Here is a 26,777-nt window from a genome sequence, read left to right as displayed (position 1 = left end):
TAATACTGGCTCTGCTATTTATTTGCTCCTCATCTTGAACAAGACATTCAGCTTTACTCAAGCATCCTCAGTGTCTTCATCGGCAACATAGAGTTAACGATACCTTTCCTTAGAATTGTGGTATGAAGTAATCAAATCATTCATTGTTTGTTCATTCATTCATTCATTCATTCATTCAACAAATACTTATTGAGCTCTAGCTGTGTGCGAGGCCACCTTTTAGAGGGTATAGCAGTCATTGGACAAAACTGCCCTCCTGGTGCCTGTAGTCTGATGAGATTAGGAGGGTAAGGTGCCTGGCATAGCATGGTGAGTTTCCTTCCTTCTGCTCCCGTCTCTTGACTGCTTTTCCTCTGACCAGGGAGACATGGAGCAGGCCCTGGAGAACTATGACATCTGCACAGAAATGCTCCAGAGCTCCACTACCATCCAGGCTGAGGCGGGGACTGAGCAAAGAGACATCGTCATCCGCCTGCCCAACCTCTATAACGATTCGGTCGTTTCCTTGGAGGAGGTGAGTGGGAGTTATTTAATGGTGTTTTCTTAGTCAAAGATTTATTCTGAGTTGGCCCAGTTAGACCAGGCCTGCTGTGTCCCCGTAGAGCAGGAAAGCAGCCCATGGGTTGAACAGGGCTCCTTCCTCACAGGAGAGGGTGAAGGGGCCTGGGAGAGGCAGCTCTGGTGCATGAGGGCACTTTGGACTCGCAGGCACACCCACTGAGGGAAAGTAAGTCCAGGGGGCAGGGATGGCAGGAGGCATTCACTGGCAAGGTCTGGAGTGATCATTGCTCAGCTCTCTGGGCCATGTGCTGGAGCAGCCCCAGCAGGATTAGGGGGAAACTGCTGAAGGAACCTGTAGTGCTGGTCTGGCTATGGGTTGGGTCAGCAGTATGGGGCATGTATACCAGGCTCAGTCTGGTTCTGATCTTGTTCTCGTTGCGACGCCTCAGACTCTGCCACAGTTCTGTGGCTGTAACATATCCACGTCAGCTGAGTGGCCTTCAGACTCTTGCAGAATTTTTTGGGCAAAGCCAAGTGGAGTGTCCCTGCTCCCTGCGTTCTGAGGGCCACAGCAGAACTCCTATGAGGAGAGGGTTCTGTGGGTCAATGGTGTGTATCAGCCTCTGGCCCAGGGCTCACCCAAGTCCCCAGTAGCCTCTGGTTCCTCAGTTCTAGGAGTCTTTTGAATTCCACAGAGAATTTTGTGGAACCTCTCTGCTTCTTGGGTAGTTTTTGTTTTTTGCTATTTTTTTTAAAGGTGTTTAAGTAATCTCTATACTGAATGTGAAGCTCAAACTCATGACCCCGGGATCAAGAGTCACGTACTCCTCTGATTGTGCCAGCCAGGTGCCCCATTTTTTTCTATGTTTGTTTTAAAGAACTGAATATACCTTGACCTTAATAGAAGTACTTTTTATAATGCATTAGTTTAATGTAAATGCTGATTGTATTAACAGGGAATCTACTTTCATAGTCCTCATCTGGGCCTAGTAAATGCAGACACTGGCCAGATTCAGAGAGGATGTGAGGGGTTTGTCATTGGACAGCATGTCTGGACCTTTTCCAGATTGATAAGAACCTGAAGTCGCTGGAGCGGTGCCAGTCCCTGGAGGAGATTCAGCGGCTCTATGAGGCTGGTGACTACAAGGCTGTCGTGCATCTTCTTCGCCCCACCTTGTGTACTAGTGGATTTGACCGGGCTAAACACCTGGAGTTTATGACCTCTATTCCAGAGAGGCCCGCCCAGCTGCTGCTGCTGCAGGTGTGTGCTACTGATGGTGCCCCTTGCCCTGACCTCCTACCTTCTTTGCTTGGTTATGGGTTTATTCTTTGGAGGCTTTGAGGTGGCCCTCAAGAACATGCACCTGGAAGAAAAAAACAGGAGTAAAAAGTGCTGACTGGCACCCAGGAAGATGCTAGTTAGAAGATACAGTCAAGACCAGGGGAAGCTGGAACCTAGGAGTGCAGGTCGTAGGATTCTGTGTGGCTCAAGGTGTGAACCTATACTTGAATTGGAAAGTCTGCCTGGCAGATGAGGAAGGAAGAGTAGTCAGGGTGTCACCCATCAATCCACCTATTTGTTCATCTGTCTGTCTTTTTATATTATCTTTGAGATTAAGTCAAAGATAAGTAGATGTTCAAATGGACAAACTATACAATATAATCAAGATCAAATAAATATCCATGAACAATCACATGGTTGAGAGAAAACACTACTGTGGGGTTTGAAGCCATGTGCTTTCTCAGCTCCTCCATGCCTCCCTTCTTCAGAGAGCTCACTGGGCGTCAGAATCTGCTGGGTGCTGGGCAGTTACTCAGTTTCTGTGCATTGGTTCCTCATCTCTAGAATGGAGATGATCGTAGTCCATTCCTCAGAGGCCTGCTACAGGGGTTATATAAATTAGTGTGTGTTGGCACCACGCCTGGCATGTAGCAAGCACTATATGGGTGGGTGCTGGCTCTCACTAGTGCCACCATCTTGTGGAAGCATGGGGTTTGATGATAAACATGATATGTTTAATGGCATTGGGTGGTCTGGCGTCTTGTCCCTTATAGTTCACACACTAATCACATTGTATTTATTATATATTGGGTCCTTCCCTTCAATTTGGAAAGAGAGCCCAATTTTCTCCCAGGCTTTTTGCTCTAATTATGTCAGACATTTCAATTAACTTTTTTGAACAGTGAAACAGTTAAGAGGTGCAACTATAGGAGCAAATGGAGGCATCTCTATTCTGGTGAAAGGGAAGAAAGAGTTGGTTCTGGGAAGGAAGAGAGGGTGAGAGGGGATCCCTGGGTGGCACAGCGGTTTAGCGCCTGCCTTTGGCCCAGGGTGTGATCCTGGAGACCCGGGATCGAATCCCACATCGGGCTCCTGGTGCATGGACCCTGCTTCTCCCTCTCCCTGTGTCTCTGCCTCTCTCTCTCTCTCTCTGTGACTATCATAAATAAATAAAAAAAATTTAAAAAAAAAAAAAAAAGGAAGAGAGGGTGGGAGGGAGGAAGGGAGGTGGAGGTTCCAGTTCCTGGCAGAGGAGGGTCAGGCTGGCCCATGCTGAGATAAAGGGCTGAGATATGTCTGACCTCAGTTACCATGGCAGGCTTGTGATTGCAGGCTTATGGGGACGGGGTGGGTGGGGTGGGTGGGGTGGGTGGGATGTGGGGGAGTGGAGGCGTGTCCAGCATGACTGCATACAGGAGGGATGGCTGGGTGTACCAGGGAGGCCATTGGGTGGGGAGAAGAGGGGAGAAGCTAGCCCTCTTCGCCTGTTAAGATGGCTCCAGTGTGACCTGGGATCGAATCCCATGTCGGGCTCCCAGGTGCATGGAGCCTTCTTCTCTCTCTCCCTCTCTCTCTCTCTCTCTCTCTCTCTCTCTGTGTGTGTGTGTGTGTGTGTGTGTGTGTGTGTGACTATCATAAATAATTAAAAAAAAAAAGACCATTAAAAAAAAAAAAAAAGAGATTGCTCCAGTGTTCAGTTGTCAGACTGCTCCTGTAGTCCAGAACCCCTAGGTGTGGCAGGGTGCTCCACTGATGGGTTGGACAGGCATTGAGCAGTACTTGAGAGAGCTGTGGCGAGGCCTGGGTCAAGTGCTATGGAAGCACCTGGTCTTTATTTTGAGGATAAGGGACCATTGGTTTTTCAATTTCCCATGGAGGGGGTATGTTTTCTTATTGATTTGGATTGCTTTTTATATTTTAAAGATACTAATCTTTTTTTATTTTTATTTTTCCTAAAGATTTTAATTTATTCATGAGAGACAGAGAGAGGCAGAGACACAGGCAGAGGGAGAAGCAGGCTTCCTACAGGGATCCCAATGTGGGACTCGATCCCAGGACCCCAGGACCATGACCTGAGCCAAAGGCAGATGCTTAACCAACTGTGCCACCCAGGCGACACCCCCAGTTTGCTCTTAAATTGTGGCTTTTTTTTTTTTTCTACATATAAGAGTTTTGAATTTTATGTTGTCAAATCTTTTAATATTTTCAAATGTTTGTGATTTTGTTCATTATGCTTAGATAGCCTTTCCAAGATTGGAAGAATATTTATTCACTCATTCCACATACACAGATTGAGCTCCTATAGTGTGCCTGACACTGGACAGGGGAGAGAGGCCCCCTTTGGCCAAACCTATATTTTAGAAGGGAGGCAGATTAGAAGCATGTCAACAAATAGAAAAAAGTATATTTGCCTTTGTTTTCTTCTAGTGGTGGTAGTTTTGCATTTATCGTGCTTTGTCTAGCTTTTATAGTGTGTCTGTGGAGGGGGTCTGATTTGGAATTCTCTCTAGCAGTATGATGGCTTGCTCTATTTAGGCAAGCTGCCTTTTATGTTCTTTGATAAAATTGTGTAGTTTTTTTTCTGGTTGAATTGATTCTAAGTTCTTGATACTTTTGGTTGTAGTTTCGAGCAGGATCTTTTTGTTGGTCATTATGTTTTCCGACTATACATATCTGGTTTATAGGAACCCTATTGATTTTTGCACATTTATTTTAAATCTAGCCACTTTGCTACATGCCCGTTATTTCTGATAGTTTCTGTTTGTTTGGGGTAGGCAATCATGTTGCCCACAGTCAGCAGTAATTTGGTCTCCTCGTTTGTTGGCAGTTATTCTTGTGCTTTTGAGCTCTTTCTAGCGTTGAGCCCTAGGGATTATGTCACATTAGAGCACTGCTGGTGGATCTTGTCTTGTCCCTGACTTTCATGGCAACGCTGGCTGCACTTTCAGATCCATAGTCTTTATCCTGTTACAAAATAAGCCCCTGTCCCTTGCATGATTAGTGTTTGATCGGAGGGGTTCAGCTTGGGCCTTCGGGTTCGATGTCTGCACCCTGTAGACTCCTTCATGCCTTGGACCTCCTGCTAAAGAGTACTGGCTTTCTCTAAAGAAACACAGGTTCCATTTTCCTGGCAATTAGGGCTTTTAAATTGGGGGTGGTTTTGATCTGTGTTCAGACATTGTAGCACATCCCAAAGGCAGTTTTGGGCACCCCTGTCTGTGTCACCTCAGGGAGTGGCAGCTGCGCCTGTGTTGTGGAGCTGTGACCAGGCCTCAGCTGTGGCGAGGTCAGAGCCTAATAGGGCACTGGGCAGCAGGTGCTTCCTGCTGTTCTAACAGGCTGCCTGCCAGATCTGCGAATTCACAGCCAGGCTGAGTTTCCCCACACAGCAGCATGGTGATGAAAGTGGCTGAGACTGAGGTGCTTAAGTGGGTTATGTTCTAGAGCAAAAGGAAAGGGAGCTGCATGGAAAGCGATGGCTCCCTAAGAGGAGATGCTAAAATAGTGTGATATACTGCAAGCTCCTCCACGTGCCAGGGCACAGGGCTGAGCATGCTCATTCTCTGCTCTTGGTACCTTGTTCTACCTGAGCACCTGGGGCGGATGGGGATGCTTAGAACGATGACCTTAGTGCTGCCTGGCTGGTTGCCTCTGCCGTGGCCTCGACTCAGGCCCTCCTCCACAGAGAGAGTCCCTCCTTAGCAGCCTGCCCTCCCTGCTGAGACCTCTCCAGAGCCATGGCACCAGATGAGTGCATGACTGGGTGGCCGGGGTCATGGTGGCTCCGGCTGAGAGCTGACAGAGGTAGTGGACTCACTCAGCCTCACCCTCACCCTAGGGGCTTGCCGGCTCTGTGACCTCATCCATGTTCCAGCTTTATAAATGAGGAAACTGAGGTGCAGAGGTCAAGCCCCTTTCTGAAAGCCCCCTGGCTGGCACATCCATGCTGTGACTGCCCTCACAGATGCAGTGGAAGGCCAGTGGAAAGCCTCTTCTTCCCCTTTTTTTTGGACTGCCCCTTGTGTCTTTGTCCCCACCTACCTGCCTCTCAGTTCTGAGGACCAGGTGTGCAGAGTGACATCACAACCCTGTCATGGTACACTTTCCTTCTCCTCCCCGCCCCTCCCTGTGCTCAGGACTCCTTGCTCCGGCTAAAGGACCACAGGCAGTGTTTCGAGTGCTCTGATGTGGCTTTGCACGAGGCTGTCCAGCAGATGGTAAATGCGAGTGAGTCTGCAGCCAAGGAGGAGTGGGTGGCCACAGTAACCCAGCTGCTGCTGGGCATTGACCAGGCGCTCTCGGCTGACAGCAGTGGCAGCATCCTGAAGGAATCATCTGCCTCCACTGGCCTCACCCGGCTCACCAACAACCTCATCCAGGTAACCCACCACTCCTTGTGGACATTCCCGTTCTTCATAACTCACCGGCTTTACTGCAAGCTAGGACCCCAAGGGGATGCATTGGGTGCTCCTGTTGCAGGAGACGGGCACCTCAGGTGGTGGGGGTCACTATGCACTGGCTGCACACCTTCCTGGGGCTGCTCAGGTCTGGGAGTTGGAGATTGCTGAGCCCTTGGCACCACAGGGTTCTTCTATACCACCCATCCCCAAAGGATGGAAGCAGGCTCAAGCAGGAGGCCGTGACTTGTGTGTGGTGGAGGTGGAGCTGGGGCTGGAACCCCAGGCCCTCTGTCTCCCCGCCAGGGCTCTCTACCATCCCACATCATCCTGGCTCTCATGGCTGGGGTGGTCACAGTACTCCACATCGTCCAAGTGGGCTTCATAGCAGGGAACCTTCCTTAAGCTCTCTCTTGACAATGACTACTCAGGCCATCAATAGGTCCTGCCAAACCCACATCCTTAACATCCCCATTCTTTGTTTCTCCTCTCCGTGTATAGTGCTCTGCCTTAGCCCTAGGCCACTGCTGCCTCTTCTTTGAACTATGGCAGCGTGCTCCCTGCATTCCTCCTTGCCCACTCTACCCTCCCAGGGCAGCCATCACCCTGACATGGAAATATCAGTGTACTCCTCCCTCTCTTCAACCCTTCATAATCCCCCGGTTGCCCATTGCCCAAGGTGCACCATCCTGCCCAGCTTTCTTTACTCATCTTTCATTCCTTGGCTGCCTCTGGGCATCTGCCTGTATGCCTGTATCTGCCACCAATTCCTGCCTTCTTGGTATTGGTTCCACCACAGCCACTCACCTGGAGTGTTACTCCACTCTGGGAAACCTCAAGGTTTTCCTCTGTCCCTACCCACTCCTCTGTGACCCCACTGTGGCCGTCATCTACTTTAATCACAGCAGCTATACTGATTCTGATTCTTAATTTTTTTTTTTTAAGATTTTACTTATTTATTTATTTGAGAGAGAGAGAAGCACTTGCGAGTGCAAGCAGGGGGAGGAGCAGAGGGAAAAGGATAAGTAGACTCCTCTCTGAGTGCTGAGTCCAGTGCAGGGCTTGATCTCTTGATCTTGTGACCATGACCTAAGCCAGAATCAAGAGTTGGCTGCCTAACCAACTGAGCCACCCAGACGCCCCTGATTCTTAACTCTTAAGTGGCTTGTCTGTGGCTCTCTTCCCCCTGCACTATCAACTCCTCGCTGCGCCATTGACCTCTGTAACCCTCTTGTCTGGCATATGCTGCGCATAGGTGCCGAGGACATCAGGAGCTGCATGTGACATGAGGGCAGACTGTCAGAGCTGGCTCTTCTAATGTCTGGGCTTAACTCTGTTGTTGGGCATCCTGGGACTCTGATGATATGGTGTAATGCTTCTCAATCAGTGTCCCCACCTTTGCCCTGAGGAGTCATCATCTCAGAGGGTGGGAGGGACAGCTGGCTGACTGTGATAACCCCTCCTCCCCTTCTCCCAGGTCATTGACTGTAGCATGGCTGTGCAAGAGGAGCCCAAGGATCCCCATGTCTCTTCAGTGCTGCCCTGGATCATCCTGCACCGGATCATCTGGCAGGAAGAGGATACCTTCCAATCCCTGTGTCACCAGCAACAGCTCCAGAACCCAACGGATGAAGGTGGCAGGAAATGGGTCTGGGTGGGGGTAGGCCCCAATAGCCCTGTCCAGGTGCTGTGGGTGGGCTTAGGGCTCAGTCAGCAGGATTTTGTGTGGTGCTCAGACAGAAGCAGAAGCTTCTTCAGGGAGCTCATTGTGCAGTGGCGTCAGGAGGCAGTGAGTGTGTGTTATTTCATGTCTGGTGCAGGTGGCAACACAGAATGACAGCACAGCCAGTGCTTATAAGGAGCACTGACACTGATCCAGGCAGTTTCACACTTTAATCCCTATAATCCTTTAATCCCCAAGACAGCCCTGTGAGATGGGTAGCCATGCACTGGCCCTTCTGCTTGATTTATTTATTTATTTATTTATTTATTTATTTATTTATTTATTTATTTATTTATTTATATTTTTTATTTTTTGGCCCTTGTGCTTTAACCACCACACTCTGTGGCCCCTGCTGGCATGACCCAGTCAGGGTGGGGGTGTGGGTAGCTGAGAGGTACGGAGTGAGTGAGCACAGATTTCAAATCTCAACTGTCACATATTGGCTGTGTGACCTCAGGCAAGTCATACAACCTCTTAGCCTCTATTCCCCAGATAGATGTTGGGAATAATGGCACCTATCTCAGGTGGTTGTACTGAGGACAAAATGAAATAATACAGCTATTATTATTCAGTACCTGGCATGTGGGGGTGCTAAATGATGAGTAGTTATGAACGAGAAGCCGAAGAGGGCGAGCCCAGGACTCTTCATTGGAGGTGCTACTTGAGCCAGGTCAATGCAGTGGTAGGAAATGTGTTGAATTGAAGAATTAACAATAACAGCTAAATGACATTTAAACAAAGATTCCCTGTCATTCTACCAAGTGGTAGAATGTTCTTGCATTTTCCATCTAGACTTGGCCAATGACACAAGTATTTTATGTAGCTGAGAATTTAATGCACATATTTATGTATTCAACTAAGCTTCAGATTAATATATTGGGGATTTTTCCTCAGTGATTTGAAAAATCAGAAAAGTGGAAAGGAAAGAAAGCTATCCTTATTCTAACAACGTAGAGAAGGCCAGAGTTAACATGCAGTCTGTTTCCTTCCATTCATTCTCTCTAACTTTGTGTACTACCCTGATACTTATCAGTTGCTCACTGCATGTCAGGCCTCTGGGAATAAGACCTTTCATTCTGAAAGATTCATGGTGAGAGGAGACGGACCAGAACATCCACAGTGCCAAGCCAGCGTTGCCCGCTGAAAGAAGGGTGCTTCATGCTGCCTGGGTGGGGGCAGGGGGTGAAGTGGTGTTGGACTGAGGTTTGAGAGAAGAGCAGGGGCAGAGGAGGACACTGGGGAGACAGAGCACTGGGGAGACAGAGCAGCATGAGCAGGGATGCAAGAGAGCTGGGCCATGTGGGTTGGACATGGGAAAGGCCAGATCGAGAAAGGCTTTCGGGCCTTATTTTATTTTTTTTTTTCAATTATAAACCTAATTTTTCTCGGGCCTTATTTTATGAAGCTGTTTCAGTTTTGCTCTCTGGGTTTTGTAATGCTGATGAGAGATGTCCTGCTTTACTGAACCATCCTGTCTGCTGACCCCTCAGGATGCCTGCAGCATTTCTCTCTTATAGGTCACACTTCAGTGAACCTCATGTATACTTTTTTGCTTCTGCCTAATTGATTTTTTGGATAGATTTCTAGGATATATATCTTCTGAGCTCTTAACAAGTAGTACCTTTGTATTTTCCAAAAGGGTTTTAATGGTGAGAAAAAATTGAGGTTTACATCTGTGTTTATTGTTTTTCTCATAATTATAATGCAAAAGACTCCTGAATTAAGAGTCTCCCTTTCCCTCTGATTATGCAAGTAAAATATAATTTTAAAAAACTGCTAATAAGCAAACAAGGAAAGGGGGACAGTGGAATGCCATAAGCTTGAAAGAATAGGCCAAGGAAGGAATCCAAGATTCTGGTGGACTGGCAGCAGATGTGGCTCCTGTCCTCTCCTCTACCCCTGGTAGGAAGGCTGAGGGAACGTGGGAAGTTGGCAAAATCCTGGGAAATAATATTAATATCCTCTCATTTATAGACAGTGGGCTAGTGAGGAAGCCCCTCCATATCACCCTGGTTTGGCAGAGATTAGAAGGGCTTCTGGGCCCTGCCACCTTCCAGTGACCAGACTGTGCTAAGACAAGGGGTCTAGGGATAAAGCACATTACTAGCTGGGTGATAAGGGGCCCAGAGTAGTGTAGAACATTGTCGTATTGAGTTCTCTGAGCTGGTTTATTGGGGATCGGTACTTGCAAAAGTAACGGGAGAGGAAGCAGGGTGGAGCAGAGGGAAGTTGACCTGCACTTCAGGTCTGACCAGGCCTTGGCCAACCTGGCAGGGAACTCTGGAGCCAGAGTGGTCCATCAGAGCTGTCATACCATGTTGGAATCAATTAGCTGGTCTTTATACTCCCGTCTTGCTCAGTCACTGCACATGGACTCCCACAGGAAGTGTATGACCTTGGGTGGGGTGCCTTTCTGCAGCTGTAGAAGACCCTGGAGGAGCTGACCACTGGGGGCTGTCTGCTGACTACACTCCTCTCACAGGGCGACCAGTCCTATCTTAAAGGTCATCTCAGAGAGAAGACGAAATCCAGATTCCCCAGCAAGGACTACCTGCTGCACTAGTTCAGTGATCTCCCTTCTACCTCTGCAGATACAGGTTACAAAAAAGTGGATTGAGAGCAGTGCCTACTTTAAAATTATGGCTTTAAAGAAAGGGCAAATTGATCTTATATTTGGGAGAGTGCCTCAGAAAATTGGTGATATATTAGAGCATTTACGTAGCGTGGAGGAAGTGCGGTTAGTGGACCATGAGCAGGATAGAGAGAAGTTACATGGCAAGTATGCTAACATATCGTTGCCCACTCCCCACCCCATGTGGAGGATGAAAAAGAAACAGATTAACTCAGGAAGAAAACTTACACCAAGGAACAGAGGCAGGGGCCGGGTAATGATTTGCACAAGAAATGATTTATTAAAAAATTTGAACTAATAAGCAGAATGAAATGAAAAGGAAAATTGCAAAACTAAGGGAAAACGTTGCAAACCAAGCCTCACCAGTATAAACTAATAAACCAGACTGCAAGGAGCAGAATTGAGTATGGCTAGAACTGAAACCAGGGTTTTAGTTCAGAGCTAAAAGTGTTTTTTTTTTTTTTTTTTTAATTTATTTATTCATGATAGTCACACAGAGAGAGAGAGAGAGGCAGAGACACAGGCAGAGGGAGAAGCAGGCTCCATGCACTGGGAGCCCGACGTGGGATTCGATCCCGGGTCTCCAGGATCGCACCCTGGGCCAAAGGCAGGCGCCAAACCGCTGCGCCACCCAGGGATCCCTAAAAGTGTTGTTGATGAGAAGGATAGATGAGGGAAACAGTGGTGGGCCTGTGCGAGGATAAATTGTGCTCCTGATGGAAAGACTCTAGCAATGAAACAGGACAAATAATCAAATACTGGAACATTTCTCTGTAATAAAAACAGTGTGCAGATTTAAAGTGTTTAGTATATGCTGTGAAAAATTGATATATAGCAAGATAAATCCTGGTTAGGAATCTACTTCAAGAATAAAGATTTTTTAGATTTCTAAACTGAAAAGTCAGTTTATCTTCATGGGATAAAACATGAGACTCATTTCAGATTTCTCCCTAGTCATATTCAGGGCAGTTGAGGTGATGTCTAAAAGTCTACACTATTCTCAGGGAAAGACAGTGCAAACTAGGACGTCTAACCAAGTTGTTTGTAATTAATAGTAGTTATAGACATTTATAAACAGAGATCCTAGCTCCTGTGGGTGCTTCTAAAAACACTACTGGAGGATGAAGTCAGTAAACCAATATGAGTCAGAATGAAATTCATCGGGGTGGAAAAGCCATGGGCAAGAATTTGTGCTGAGCACCAAATCCATTTAGAATTGAAATTGAGGGAAAGCACCTGTGCTAATTATGGTTGCAGAACAGAGTTATCAGTGTTAGAAACTTTGTTTTTTTTAATTTTTTTAATTTTTATTTATTTTTTAAATTTTTTATTTATGATAGTCACAGAGAGAGAGAGAGAGAGAGAGAGAGGGGCAGAGACATAGGCAGAGGGAGAAGCAGGCTACATGCACCGGGAGCCTGACGTAGGATTTGATCCGGGTCTCCAGGATCGCGCCCTGGGCCAAAGGCAGGCGCCAAACCGCTGCGCCACCCAGGGATCCCAGTGTTAGAAACTTTGAAGTGCTACAGAAGTGCTACAACAAAATTGGGAGATGGGGAGAAAGGAAATGTTACAAGCTATCATCCATCTTGTGCAATAGAATCACTTGATGCTGTTGAAAATGGAAACTAAAGGACTCATAGAAAATCGGAGTGACTTAATTTCTTCATGATTTTCTGAGGTGTTTTTTTTTTTTTTTTTTTTTTTTTTTTTTTTAATCCTTGCCTTTTGTACCTTTTTGACTGGGGCTGGCCAATGGTCAAAATGTATGAAACAGGGCAGCCTGGGTGGCTCAGCGGTTTAGTGCCACCTTCAGCCCAGGGCATGATCCTGGAGACCCGGGATCTAGTCCCACATCAGGTTCGCTGCATGGAACCTGCTTCTCCTTCTGTCTGTGTTCCTGCCTCTCTCTCTGTCTCTCTCATGAATAAATAAATAAAATCTTAAAAAAAAGTATGAAACAAATTTCATGAAAGAATCATAATTCTAGGGATGCCTGGGTGTCTTTAAAAATGCTGCTTACAAGCCCACTAGTGGGTTATAGCCCAGAGTTTCAAAAACACCGAAGGATCTTTAAGGAACTAGTAATAGTTATTTTATTTTATTTTATTTTATTTTTGCTAGTAATAGTTCTAGTGGTGAACAAACACTAGAAAATTTAACTGAAATTTAATAATTCTGTTTTTCTTCTGTAATACTCCAATAGGCCTACATATAAGAATCTTTAAGAAATGGTATATGTAGTATGGGTTTCATTGTTAAACATTATTTATCTTTCTCTTTCAATATGTTTCATATGTGCCCACAAATGTCAATGTGGTTAACTGGAGGTGCAGTAGGCATTCTTATGTCTGTTATGATTTGAATTGTTTTTTGAGAAGTGTGTATTGCTTTAGTAAAGGCACTCAGGTCATTACTTACTTAAAAAGCTAAAAAAGGATAGAAGAATCTGTGGCCACCTTGGTAAACACAGTAAAGCCCACTAAGGAACTATTGAGCCTTGTAGCTTCCATGCTATCCCCATGCTAACTCTGTGTTGGTCTGGTCTTTCCTTAGTGATGGCAGAGACACCCATGCTCCCATCTTCCCTCATGCTACTCAACACAGCCCACGAGTATTTGGGTAGGAGGTCCTGGTGCTGCAATTCCGATGGGGCTCTGCTGCGATTCTACGTAAGTGCTGCCCTCTTGGCCAGGGCTGGGGGTGGAGTGCAGGGTAGGATGGGTTGGCACCCTGAGGCTTGCTTGCTTGGCCTTGCCCTGCACTGGGGCCTGCTGCCCTTCTTTGATTTTGTATGTGACTACTCAGAGTTGCCAGAAAGTCTGAACTTTGTTCCCTTGTGCACTCGAGGTGCAGGGGTTCTGGACCTGGCCTTGACCTGCAGGTAGATTTAGAACCACTGCTTGTTACTGCATCTGTTATGTCGGGCATAGGGCCAGGCCCTTCATAGTAATTTTAGAAGTAATAACTGCATTCACCACTGCCTTCCATTGAGTCCTTTCTGCCAAGCACCACTCATACAAGGAAGTAGTTGCTGAATCAGTAGCTATTTTGTGAGTAAATAGTGAGTGCAAATAGTCTTCTCTCACTTGGCTGCTGTGATTGACTGGACATACTGGAGATAAGTAGTGTGATTACTGTCCCTAAAACTTGCTGCTGAGTGTGAGGCCAGGTAGCACACAGATAGGTTATAGAGCATGAGAGGGGCACCCAAGGTCTATTGATAAATGTTTTAGTGGAACATAGCCATAACCATTCATTTATGTATCAATTATGCCTGCTTTGGCAACACAGTGGCAGGGATGAGGAGCTTTGATAGAGTCCATATTGTACCTGAAACCTAAAATATTGACTGTGTGTCTCTTCAGGAAAAGGTTTGCTGACTTCTGCTCTATATCTTTTCAGTGAGCAAGTATATGCTCTCTATAACTGCAGTCTGCCTCCCTAGTCCTGATCTTCCTCTTCTGCCCTGTGCTTTCCCCATGGCTCTTACCACCTTCTAGCATGCTATAGGATTTATTTATCTAAGATGTTTGTTGTGTGCTTCTTCTCCATTGGAATGTAACTTCCATGAAGTAGGGATGTTTGTAACTTTTGTTCACTGCTGGATCCCAGTACCTTAGCCCAGCACACCTAGCCCATAATAGGTGCTTAATAAATAATGGGTTGAGTGAATGAACAAGACTGAGAATATTTATAGGGCTCATGTATGTGTAGTGCTTGACAGTTTGCAGAGCACTTATGCTGAGGAGGCAGACTTGGCAGGAGTGCCAGCTGTAGATGCCTCAATGTCTGCTCTATGCTGTGAGTTCTTAGGGCCTCCTGGGTGCTCACCCTAGGTCAGCTCCACACTTCAGGACCATTTTTGGAAGAATCGTGCTAAGCTTAGACTAACTATATTGCTGCCCAGGAATTGGCAACTTCATTCTTCTGGCTTTGCTCTCCCAGTTGGAGAGTGTGGAGACATTGTCTACTTCCACAGGGTCACCTCCATGAGGCAGTCAGTCACTCCTCTGCCCCTATGCTGCTTGGGAGAAAGTCAAGAATGAGGTAGCACCTTTGCAAGCTGATACCCAGCAGAAGTGGTGCTGAGGAGCGGCCTTCCAGGCCGGCAGCAGAGGTGGTAATGGGACGATCCTACTCCGGGTTTTCCTTAGTCTGCATCTTTTTTGATGGAGTGTGAATTCCAGCTGCTAGGATCTGCCAAGTGAATTTGACGGAGTGGAAGTGATAGAGGAGTACCTCCATGTTTCATTTCATAGCTCCTGACTTTTCTATCCAAGGCCCAGCTTTTCCCATTCCTCCAGCTCCTGCAGCAACTTCACTTTTGCGGAGTTGGCCCTGGCTTGTTGACTGCCCTCTCTCTGCCAGGTCCCTCTAGGTTTCCTTTAACAATTTGCTTGTTCATATCATTTGTTCATTTTTCTGTTGGACTTTTTTCTTTTTTCTATTGATTTGTGGAGTTCTTTATATACTCTGAGTTCCAGTCTTTTATCTGATATATATATGTTTCACCAGTTTTACGTGTGTGTATTTAGTTCTAATTTCTATGCAATTTCATGTGATGTGTCTTTTAACTTTGTGTATAGTGTTTGTCTTACAGAATTTAAATGTCAAATTTATTAGTCTTTTATGGTTTGTGGGGGTTTTGTTTTCTGTGTGTGGCGTTTTGTTTTGTTTATTGTACTTTAAGAAATCCTTTCCTCCACAAGATTATAAAGATATTCTCTTCTGTTAAAGTTCACTTTCATTTTTCACATCTGGTCTTTATTCCTTCTCAATTTTTGTTTATTTAGGACATAAAATAGGGACTCATTTTACATTCCATATGGATGGCCAGTTGGTTTGTACCATTCATGAAAGAGTCTGTTCTTTCTGCACTAATTTGTGAAACCCTCTCCATACACGTGAGGGTTTGTTGTTGAATTTTGTTCTTTCTATTGGTTTAGGTATTCCTGTGCCAGTACCACATTGTCTTTGAGAGATACTGATACCTGCTAGGATTAATCTGCTTACCTTTTTATCACATACTCTTGACTGTTCTTTGTACTTTCATCTTCTGAAACATTGTAAGATCAGTTGGTAAAATTTTGTGGAGCTCCCGCATCCCGCATTCCCCAACCCTCCCCACCACTGGGATTTAATTGAAATGTCATTGACCTTACAGATTAATTTGGGGAGAATTGCCATTTTTATATGATTCTTTCTAGTCATGAATATAGTATATCTCTCCATTTATTGAGGTCTTATACTTTCATGTCCCTTAATATAATTTTCTCCTTAAACTCTTACATGTATTCTATTAGATTTATACCTGAGCATTATTATTTTTTATTCCTGTTGTTGATAGATATTTAAAAATTAAGTTTTCTATTTTGTGTTTGTGGACAGATAGGAACACTACATTTTAAAAAATAAATTTCTCGGGGTGCCTGGGTGACTCAGTTAGTGAAGCATCTGCCTTTGGCTCAGGTCATGATCCCAGAGTCCTGGGATTGAGCCCTGTATGGGTGGTGGGGGTGGGGGTCCCTGCTCATTGGGGTGTCTACTTCTCTCTTTGCCCGCAGCTCCCCCTGCTTGTGCGCTTTCTCTCTCTGTGTCAAAAAAAAAAAAAAAAAAAAAAGTGTCTCCTGTGCATAGCTCCTTTGCTTATTGCTTTTATTAATTCTGGTGGATTGTAGATGTCTCAAATTTTTTGTGTAGGCAGTTATATATCATCCACAAATAACTATTTTTTTTTTTATCTTCTTTTCAATTCTTACAGTTTCTTTTTTTCTCTTGTCATAATGCTTTTCAGGTTGACAAAGCTTACACTCTAAAAGGACAGATAATGAATCTTAGAGGCTTTTGTTGGCCATAGGGTCCCTGATGCAAATACTCAGCTTTCCCATTGTAGCACAAAAGCAGCCATGGCCAGTATTTAAAGATAATATGTAAAAACTTGTGGATGCTAAAATTTGAATTTCATATGTTACAAAATAATATTATTCTTTTAATTTTTTTTAGTCATTTAAAAATGTTAAATGTCAGTTTTAGCTTCTGAGCTATACAGAAATAGGCAGTGGGAAGATTTGCGCCCTAGGCCATAGTTTGTCACCCCAGCCTAGAGCTCTCTCTCTCTCTTTTTTGGGGGATAATTTTTAAAATATTGATTCTTTCTTTGGTGATTCTAGGCCCAATTAGATTTTCTTTTTTTAAACCAATTGTATTTTTGAAATAATGTCCACATAAGCATAAAGTTGTTCATGAAGTATCCTTATGATTTATAAAGTCTCTTTGGTACCTCTGGTTATGCCTCCCATTTCAGTGCTAAAATCATTTATTTTTGCTTCCTCTCCTTTTTTATAAGCCCATTTTTGCTGAAGCTTATCTAAATTCGTTTTTTTCAAACTACAAGTTACTGGTTTATTGATCTGTTTTTTCTTTGCTTTCTAATTAATTTCCACATTAATATTTATTATTTCTTTGGATATATTTTGTGCTTTTTCTAATTTAATCATGGTGAAAGCTTATTTCAGTGTTCACTCTTTTTTGTTTTTGTTTTTTTCACATCTTGTTATCATTAAGGTATTAGTGTTTCTAGGTTAGGTACAGAAGCATTGGGAAAAGTTATGTGCTCAACATCTTGTATAAGGCCATTTGGTAACATCTTTCTGACATTAGGATATAAGTGCTTACAAACTTATGTTTAAAAACCTGTGTGTAAAGACATTTGCTGAATTGTTTGAAAGGACACTGTTACAAAGCATCCTTCAGCTAACTTCTTTTTTTAAAAAAAAAAGATTATTTATTGGGTTGACTGGGTGGCTTAGTTGGTTAAGTGTCTGCTTTTGGCCTAGGTCATGATCCCTGGGTCCCTGGAATTGAGTCCCAAGTGCTCCTCCCTCTTCCTCTGCCTCCCTGCCCCCCCATGAGAGAGAGAGCACACATTCACAAGCTGGGGGAAGGACAGAGGGAGAGAATCCTCAAGCAGACTTCCCGCTAAGTATGGAGCTCCATGCGGGGCTCAGTCTCATGACCCTGAAATCATGACCTGTGTTGGAATCAAGAGTCTGACTCTCAAGTGACTGAGCCACCCAAGTGTCCCAGTAACTTCTTTCTTTTATCAAGATATAAGTGTAATAAATTTATGTGTGAAGCCTGTGGGAAAAGCTATACACTTACCACCTTGAAATTACACCACGCTTAAACCATTCCTCAAATAACATCTTCCTTTCATTAAGGTCTAAGTCTTTTTCAACTTATGTGTAGAAGCATGTGGGAAAGGCCTTGTGCTAATAAGTCCCTGAAACTACGCAGTGCTTAGATGGCCACGTAGTGACAGCATTCATTCTTCTACTACATGTTTTGAAGGTTATGTTTTCTCCAAATACGTTTTTAGCTGCATGCTGTAAGTTTTCACATTTGGTATTTGGTACCTTTATATACTGATTTCTAATTTTACTGCCTTATGTTCATTGACTGTGGTCTATATTGTATCTTGTCTTTAGTATTTGCTGAGATGTGCTTTTTTTCTAGTTTTGGTAGAAATCCCATGGATGCTTGAAAAGAATGTGTAGCTGCTAAGAGTTGGGCATAACAATAGCCTTTGGAGCTAATCTCCATAGATACCCTACTTGTTGACTATGTTGTTTACATCTTCTGTAATGTGGGATTTACATCTTCTGTAATTCTTATTAATGTTTTGTCTGAGAGAGTCAATTTATTATTTCCTTGATATATTTTGTGCTTTGAATTTATTTTTTGCTTTGGATACATTTTGTGTTATATCTTTGTATTTTGTGCTGAAATAGAGGGAGTCTCTCTCAGACTTCCTCAGCCCTAATGGGATTTACCATCTTGCATTATAACTTCATGTTTAATTAACTGCCCCTGTATTGGATCTGAGCTTCTTAAAAGCAGGAACTATGTCACACTGTGCCTAGCATAAGGAGGGACTCTGCAAAAATTTGGAGAGCAAATGAATGGCCTAATAAATAAGAAGAGAAGTTCCCAGAGGGCATATAATATCTCCTTCTAGTAGCTGGTGGATACTGAGTGGGCATACTGGAAGGAAGGCAGTTTAGCAAGCAAACTCCTCAGGAGGTCATTGTCAGAGCAGGCCCAGAATGGCTCCTGTGAGGATGATAGACCCTTTCCAGTAAACAGGTCCAACAGACATGGCCTCCTCAGGTTAACAGAATTGACAATGGTGGTCTTCCTGGGGTCCCACTGTGCCAGGGAAGCTATGGGCCTTCTCAGGAGTCTCTCCCTGCCTACCATAGGTACGAGTTCTCCAGAAGGAGCTTGCTGCATCCACCTCTGAAGACACACACCCCTACAAGGAGGAGCTGGAGACAGCCTTGGAGCAGTGCTTCTACTGCCTGTACAGCTTCCCTAGCAAGAAGAGCAAGGCCAGGTACCTGGAGGAGCACTCAGCCCAGCAGGTGAGGGTACTGCCCAGACCAACCACACCTGCCCTGGTAGAGAGGATTGGGGCTCAGAAAAGCAGGGGCTCTGAGCACTCTTGAAGGACATCAGATTCATAGCTCTTGGGGGTGCACCAGGAGAATGAGAGCATGGTCTAATGTAGTCAGAGGGTTTTCCTTGTAAAAACTAGCTTCGTGATATTGACTAATCATTCAAAAGTGCAGCATGGCAATTTTCAAAGGATTTCTTTTTCCAATTTGGATAGTACTAATAATTCCTTAGAGGTTTGGTTTTCAGTGCACTATTGGGTGTATCACCTCATGGCTCGTCATTTATTCTCCAATCTTACTAATTCCATGCCCTGAACATAAGCTGCTCAGGCAGGGCCACATTGTGGCCCTACACAGAAAGCAGAACCCGCCTGGCTCCGAGAGGCAGTGGGGCAGCTGAGGCTCAAGGGGAGGGGCAGTGGCCTGGCCACAGTTCCCACTCGTTTCTGAACCTATGCTCTGGCTCGGCCGCATGGACTCACAGAATGTGCCCTTGGTTTCCAGTATTTGTCTTTATAAAGGCTGAGCTTATGTCAGTTTACTTTTCTGCTCTTTAGACATTTGGTTTTGGGGATTATAGTGGGCATACGAATTTTTAAGAGTATATGGGACTTTTTCTAGACTCAAATATATTGTAACCTCATCTGCATTGTTCCCATGGAGGAACTTTTCCCTTTCTGCTTTTACCCCAACAACACTATGATCCACTTTCTGTCTTTTCTCAAGGTGGACCTTATATGGGAGGATGCCCTGTTTATGTTTGAGTATTTTAAGCCCAAGACCCTTCCTGAATTTGACAGCTACAAGACCAGCACTGTGTCTGCTGACTTGGCAAACCTTCTGAAGAGAATCGCCACCATTGTGCCCCGCACAGAAAGGCCAGCCCTGAGCCTGGACAAAGTCTCTGCCTACATTGAGGGGGCCTCAGCTGAGGTAGGAACTGAGTGTGACAGGGTTGTGTCCTGTCATTTTTTTTCCCTCCAGCACTGCTGGTTATGTGGGTTGTCTTCTTTCCTTGCCCTATACCAGAAGTCAGGGCCATGAGAAGCCTAGGGTCTGTCCTGTGCTAATGTGAATGGTCTTGGGTTTGCAGCATTACTGGTCACATCTGAGACTCTGACTCCATCTCCCCTTATCCTTGGTTCTTCATCTGGCAGGTGCCCTGCCTCCCAGAAGGGGCCGACCCCTCCCCTCCAGTGGTAAATGAGCTCTACTACCTCCTGGCTGATTACCATTTCAAAAACAAGGAGCAATCCAAGGCCATCAAGTTCTACATGCACGACATCTGCATCTGCCCCAACAGGTCAGTGGCCTGGGCAAAGGGTAGGCAGGGAGGGCTGGGGTGACTCCAGCTCAGCAACTCCTCACTGGGCCAGTTTGGGTTTTCCCTGCCCTGGCAAAGAGACCAGGGAAAAAGGAATGAGAGAGTATGTTTAGCACTGTGCAGTTTTGGGAAAAAGCAAGTTTTTCATAAAAAGAAAAGCAATGAAGAAGACTTCTTTCCAGAAGATGCCTGGGATGAGTGTTGAGATCAGAGGAGGCATGAGGTGTCCATCTGGGTTCAGGCCAGCAGGGCAAGGGTGTACCACCTGGCTGTTGGTTGTGTGCTGTCTCCTTTCCTGGTTCCTGGCCCCAGGAAGTGGGCTAATGTGTACTATGTCTCTTCAGTTATTGTTTCCTTATTTTGGGGTAAGGGGAGAGTAATAGAAACACTCAAGCTAGAGGTTCTCTTCTCTTGTTCTGATGCAATGCATTGTTGGCTGTAGCAATTGTCATGACAGTAGAAGTAGGAGAGCATATTGTACATGCTTTTTTCCCACCAAGCCCTGGTGGCTTTTTCTTAAAAAGTTATGATTGACCTATTCATCCTTAAAGGGCCCTGCTAAGCTTATAAAGTCTGATTCATTTGATTAAGAGAGAACATTTTCTCATGGCTGCCACACCTAGGAGGTAATAAGCCTTGGGTCAAGGTAAGCCTTGTATCTGAAGGGTCCAGAGTAGTATCTCTAGGTAAGTACTCATAGGCCAGGCCACAGTGGCTGCCTATCCTCAGGTGAAACTGGCAAGCTCCACTTTGTCAGGATCCACCTGGCCCAGGGGAGAGGGTCTGGGATCTGAATGGAGAAACCAGTTTATACAACTTCTTGTGGGAAAGGTTCTCCCAGACCTATTGCTCAGCCTGTGGTTTCCTCCAGGCAGGGAGCCATGTCCTGGATGTCCTCTCTAGGGTCATTATGGGCCAGTTTGGTGGAGCAGACCCATGCTCAGGCTGGCTGAGCGCTCATAGCTCTAGACAGGGAGCAGTCACCTCCTTTGTGCCATTGTCTCCATGTCTGAAAAGTAAGGGTGATAAAACCCACCTGTCCATGGGAGGTGGGAGCCTGGCGTGGCACTTGTCACCCAATAGCCACTTGGGCTATGAGACGAAGTTCATAACAGCTCACCTGGTCCTCATTTGAACCTGTACATGCACCTGTTTGGAGGATACAGACCTGTCAGGCTTGGCCTGCCAAGAACCCTGCCAGAGAGGTGGGTTGTCCTCTTGAGTACTGATCCCAAGGCCAGGAGGAACTTGGTGGCCCATTCCTGGGGCTCCTTCACTGTGGCTCTAACAAGCAGATGTTAGGGAGGACTTGGGTGCAGTCTCATCTTCTGTACTAGTTAAGAGGGAAGTTCAGATACTGGCTTTTTCTTTAAATCTTCTGGGCCCACTAGGTATAGGAGAAGCCCTTGACAGACAGGTGAGTGGATGGTGGAGTATTCTGGCCAAAGTGTGCGTTGGTGGTTCCTGTGGGGAAAACAGAGTCTGTGAAGATGCTGGCAACACCTTTCCTCACCTGTGTTCACTTCACTATTCCATCTGCTCTTGCTCAGCTGGGATTGGGTCACCTTGGCCAGGCATTTCAGAGTGGCATTTGGGAGGACAATTTGGGAGTAGGCCCCAATACAGCTCATCCCTCTGCCAAAGAAACAATTCTGGGCCCAGTGCTAGGAGCGGGCCTGCCGTGTATGAGTAAGAGCCCAGTGTACAGGTTCTGGACACTTCCTCTTCCTGAGTTCAGGACATCACTGGCCCTTGGGCTCCCGAGTGTTCCTGTGGGTCAGCAATCCCCAAGTGTGGGCTGTGTACTGCTCTGCTAGAATCAAGAACTCACGTCAGGACTTTTCTTTTGTTGACACATAGAAGAGCATTTTGAGTTTTTATGATGATGTGTCTGTGTTCTTGGTTACTCGTATTTGTGAGTACAGATAGTGGTTTCTGTTTTGGGACTCATGCAGGTGTTTGGGCCTACACTGTGATATGGTCCCTTCCCTCCAGGCAAGGGCAAAGAGTGGTGCCAGAGGTACTGTGGGAAGAATCAAGAGGGGAAAATCCTCAATGTGGAAGTTGCTAGCCTTGGTAGAAAGACCCTGGCATGGCTCCCACCATCTGGAGGGGAGCTTGACACCTACCCCCATGCTTCTTCCTCGAAGTAACCTGAGCAGGCCCTGAATCCTGAGGCCCTGAGGAAGAAAGAGTATACTCAGGATCTCCGTATAGGGGCCAAAGCCTTTATTTTTCCTATCCCTTGTCAACATTTAAGCCTTCAGGCCTCTTTACTGCTCCTTCACTTGTGCTTTCTCACCTCTGGGTGCCTGGACACATCTGGGCACATCTGAGCCTCACAAGTTTGCTCTTTTCTTGCCACACCTTGGGGACTGTCAGATAGTCCAGGAAGCCAGTTGGCTAGTTTTAAAGTTAGTGTAGCAGTGGGTCAAGAATTGTCATTTTGTAGAGGGAAGCTTCTGTTATGTGATTGCTGCCTTCTGTTGTTTGTACTCACATTCAGGAAATTCCACTTTCCGAAGTGCTCTTGGCCTTGGTCTCCATCTTAGAGAATTTTTTGCATTTTCCCTACCACTTTCAGGCGATCTCAGAGCCGTAGGACCTCAGCCATCCTGTGGTCCCCTCACTCTCCATCTTACTGCTGGGAACTGAGCTGGAGAGGGCAGGATCTGGTCAGGGTTCCAGAGGGAGAACTATGTAGAAGCTACATGGCAGTGTTTTCAGGGTCTTGGCCACCCCATGCTTTTGGTCAGTGAATGTGTTAATGGCAGATGCTACCAGTGAGGGGTTGAGTGAGGTGGCAGCGGGATGGGAGCCTCCCTGTCGCCTTGGATGGGACATGCCTTGTAAAGGACTCCTTTTCCTTTCCATCAGAAACATTCTGTGGGTAACCCTTCCAAGCAAGGAAGCAAAGGGGACCAGAGTCCAAGAGCCCACCATGCTGGTGAGCACAATCTGGGCTCAAGTTGGTGGGGATCCTCTTAGAACACTTACTGAGTACCTGTGAGGTGCTGGATGACCTCAAATACATGCCTTGTGGTGTCCCAGCAGCTCTGCTCTCTTGAGGTGGGTTTTCTTAACCATGTTTTATAGCTCAGAGACATAGAGTCCCTGGTGGTGGAGCTGGGCTCTGGGTGGCCTGGGAAATGAGTTGCCCCAGACCTGGCGGCCTCACCCTCCCGTCTATCATATCTATAGTGCTGTAAGGGCAGTGGTATGTTTACTGGTGCTTTTGTTGTGACCACAGGTTTGATTCCTGGGCAGGCATGGCTCTGGCCCGGGCCAGTCGCATTCAGGACAAGCTGAACTCCAATGAGCTGAAGAGTGATGGGCCCATCTGGAAGCATGCCACGCCTGTCCTGAACTGCTTCCGCCGGGCCCTGGAGATCGACAGCTCCAACCTATCCCTGTGGATCGAGTATGGTACTATGTCCTATGCCTTGCACTCCTTCGCCTCACGCCAGCTGAAGCAGTGGAGAACTGAACTGCCCCCTGAACTTGTGCAGCAGGTGAGGAGGAGCTCTGCTGAGGGGCCGCCATCCTGCCATCTGACTGAAGTGCCCTCAGGTGGCAAAGTTCTATCTTATCCATTCCTTTTGCCCTTGTCTTCACAACCATCCTGGGAGCTCACAGATGATTCTCCTCATGAGACTGTAGCCATACTGTGGTTGGTGACAGCTTGGTCCTTGGTCTGTAGATACCTAGTCTGTTGTGGGTGAATTCAGGACAAGGCTCTCGTGATCTGGCTGGTCAGCTGTCAGTTTTCCAGCAGTTGAGAGGCAGGGGAGGGGTGTTGGCCACCAGAAGTAGCTGTCCCTTCCCTGTTCCTTCAGAGGAACTTCTTGAATCCTTGTAAAATTTTTGACACTGTATTGGGAATTTCTAAGTCTGTCTTGGTAGGGGGTTCCCCTAGTGTGGTTTGCTGGGTGTCTGGCCTGAGGTCTGGGTTGAGCAGGGTACCACCCCCTTGGCTCCTTGAGATGGAAATGAAGGAGTCCCACCAGCATGTTTAAGGCTGGTGTGGCAGTAAGATGCCATGGTCCAGAAGGGTTTCTAGGAGAGCAGAGTGCTGAAAGGGCCTGTTTCTTGTAGTGATCATGTGTGGTCAAAATCTAAACAAGATGATGCCCTTGTTAATGCTGCCATTGGATTGTTGAGGGAACTCAGTGAGAGCAGACTGGTCAGTGGGACTCTTAGCTACAGCTGTGCTGCAGTTGTCTTGACAGCACCTCCATCCTTGAGAGTAGGCCTCTGTTGTCATGCCCAGCCCCCCACCCCTGGCCCCTGTGACCCTTTAGAGGCAGGTCACAGGCTTCTACAGTGCTTGGCCTTGTGATGACCCTGACCTTCCCACATTGCATTAAGTAGGGGAAGTCCTAGCCTTGTGCAAAGAGGTAACAACTCTTTGTTGCTTGTTGCTGATTGTATATAAAAGCGAGGTATCCTTAGTGTTAAAAATTCAATTGGTATGGAAAAGAATAAATGGGAATGTAATAATGACATGAATGTCACCCTCCTACAGTGGCCCCTATTGTGCCTCCTACAGTGGCAACATCCCACCCTCCTAGCATGGGCATGAGGGGCAGGGTCTGCTATTTGTGGGCAGTCAGTTGCTAGCAAAGGGCCACAAAGTAAATCCACTCAAAATGTAGTTTAGTTATCCTAGTAACTAGCACCTACTAGGTGTGAGTGGGGCTTTATCTTAGTAATTAATAATAATGAAAATAACTCCTAAATCTTACCTTGCTAGGACTTTGGTGATAATTGCAAGGGTGTGTTAATTCTTCAAATGATCCAATAATGACTGAGTTTGGTTGGTTTTGGGAGAGTTTAATTTTTCCATCAGTTTTATGATAGCATGGTAGGTACCCCTTCACCTCAGCAGCATAAATTTAGACAGCTACTTTTGCAGAAATATTCCTGCAAATATTCTGTCTGCAAATATTCTGTCTGAGAGAAGGGCTACTTCTCTCTCCCAGGATTCTCTGATATCTTTGTGCCTTAGAAGAACGTGTTGCGGTCTCTTCCTTGACCAGTTGTCCTCCCTTTGGGCAGTTGTTAAATGTGCCCACAGCTCATGTATAAAGGCTTTGTCCACATTACTTTCATCAACTTCATGAAATCCCGTGTCTTTTGCAAAATTTGCAGCTTAACTTTGCAGTAGATCTGCATTATACCATTCGACTAGATGTGAAAATCAGCAGAAGATCGACTATGGAATGAATGTAGTGAGCTGAATGTGGATGAATGTCAGTGAAAGTGCTGGGTGGATCTGCTATAAGAGCACAAGCTGAATCTGAACATTCCCGTGCTGTCATAACTGCTATCACCACCATGTCTGCAGCTGTGGGGCCTCTGAGTTCCCACACGAGGTCTTGTGGTACGGGACATCTGTGTGCTGTGTGATAACACTTTGAGAAAGCCTCAGAAAGACTGAAATCCCCTTCTCTCTCCACACATTTTCTGGTCTCCTCAAGTCACCCATACTTGACAAGAGCAAGCTGGAAGCATGACCTGGGGCTCTACCCTTGGCTGTTGTTTGAAGAATGCCAGTAACTTCAGCTTTTCCCCATGAGCTCTGGGTGCCACCACCTGTGTGCCTGGGAGGGTTGTCTCAGGGTGCCAAACTTCAGGCACTTTGGCTCTAAGGTTTTCCCTCTCTTTCTCTGCCCAGAGAGCATGAACCCTACAGGCCAATGAGAACAGTGGCTCCCACATGTGACTGGGCATCAGAACCTCTTTTGGGGGAGCGAGGAGCTTGTTAAAAGGCCCATCAGGCACTCACAGTCAGAAGCTGCACTTTCTCAGGTTCCCTGGGTGGATTAGACACAGTATCCTGGGGACAAGCCTGGCAACAGTGGCAGAGGACAAAGGTGACAGGAAGGGCAGTGTAGCCATGGAGCAGAGACAGGTGGTGGGCTCTGTGACAAGGAAGAAAATGGGCAAGAAAAGAGTAGCATGGCCCTTGTTTTAACCATCACTTTTACAGAAACCACTCTTCAATTGTACAAGAAACGCCTCCTTTATAACAACTGCCACAGTCAGGACAAAGCTAAAATCTTTTTGGCTCCCCCCAACCCCTTTCTAATTCCTTCATTCCTGCTTCAGAGAAACTTACAGTTAGGCTTGTATCTTTCTAGACTTTAGACAAATACTGTTTGTCATGTATACATGTTCTCCTAGAAAGAATGCCATGATTTACCTGTTCTTTTCTTCTAGTCTAAATGCTGTCGTGCTGTACATGGTGTTGAGCTTCCTTTTCACTCAGCTCCATGCTGTTGAGCTCTACTCATGCCTTACAAACCTATTTCATTGCGATTGTCCTATGCAGAGACCCCTTGCTCCATTCTGTTTGTAGTGTAACGGCCCCAGGGCTGAGCAGGCTGGGAACTGAGTCCCTGACAGCACTAGGAGCACTGTTATCCTCTGCTGGGACTCACTGGGGTGGGTGGAGTG

General features: G+C 46.0%; 1 protein-coding gene across 4 annotated transcripts in view; it reads left to right on the top strand.

Annotated features, from left to right (window-relative positions):
* CABIN1 (calcineurin binding protein 1) overlaps nucleotides 1–26,777 on the top strand; it is a 150,921-nt gene that overhangs the window by 35,143 nt on the left and 89,001 nt on the right. For all 4 annotated transcript variants that reach the window (XM_038575806.1, XM_038575808.1, XM_038575807.1 and 1 more), the window contains exons 15-23: nucleotides 362–514; nucleotides 1,568–1,762; nucleotides 5,920–6,162; nucleotides 7,658–7,814; nucleotides 13,092–13,207; nucleotides 18,800–18,961; nucleotides 19,721–19,927; nucleotides 20,152–20,297; nucleotides 23,569–23,830. In XM_038575806.1, the coding sequence (XP_038431734.1) occupies nucleotides 362–514; nucleotides 1,568–1,762; nucleotides 5,920–6,162; nucleotides 7,658–7,814; nucleotides 13,092–13,207; nucleotides 18,800–18,961; nucleotides 19,721–19,927; nucleotides 20,152–20,297; nucleotides 23,569–23,830 (1,641 nt within the window). The remainder of the gene's footprint in view (nucleotides 1–361; nucleotides 515–1,567; nucleotides 1,763–5,919; nucleotides 6,163–7,657; nucleotides 7,815–13,091; nucleotides 13,208–18,799; nucleotides 18,962–19,720; nucleotides 19,928–20,151; nucleotides 20,298–23,568; nucleotides 23,831–26,777) is intronic.

Source organism: Canis lupus, chromosome 26, assembly GCF_011100685.1.
Source record: "Canis lupus familiaris isolate Mischka breed German Shepherd chromosome 26, alternate assembly UU_Cfam_GSD_1.0, whole genome shotgun sequence".
NCBI classification, from domain to species: Eukaryota; Metazoa; Chordata; class Mammalia; order Carnivora; family Canidae; genus Canis; species Canis lupus.
Note: the sequence above shows the minus strand (reverse complement) of the source record. Positions and strands in the feature narration are given on the sequence as shown.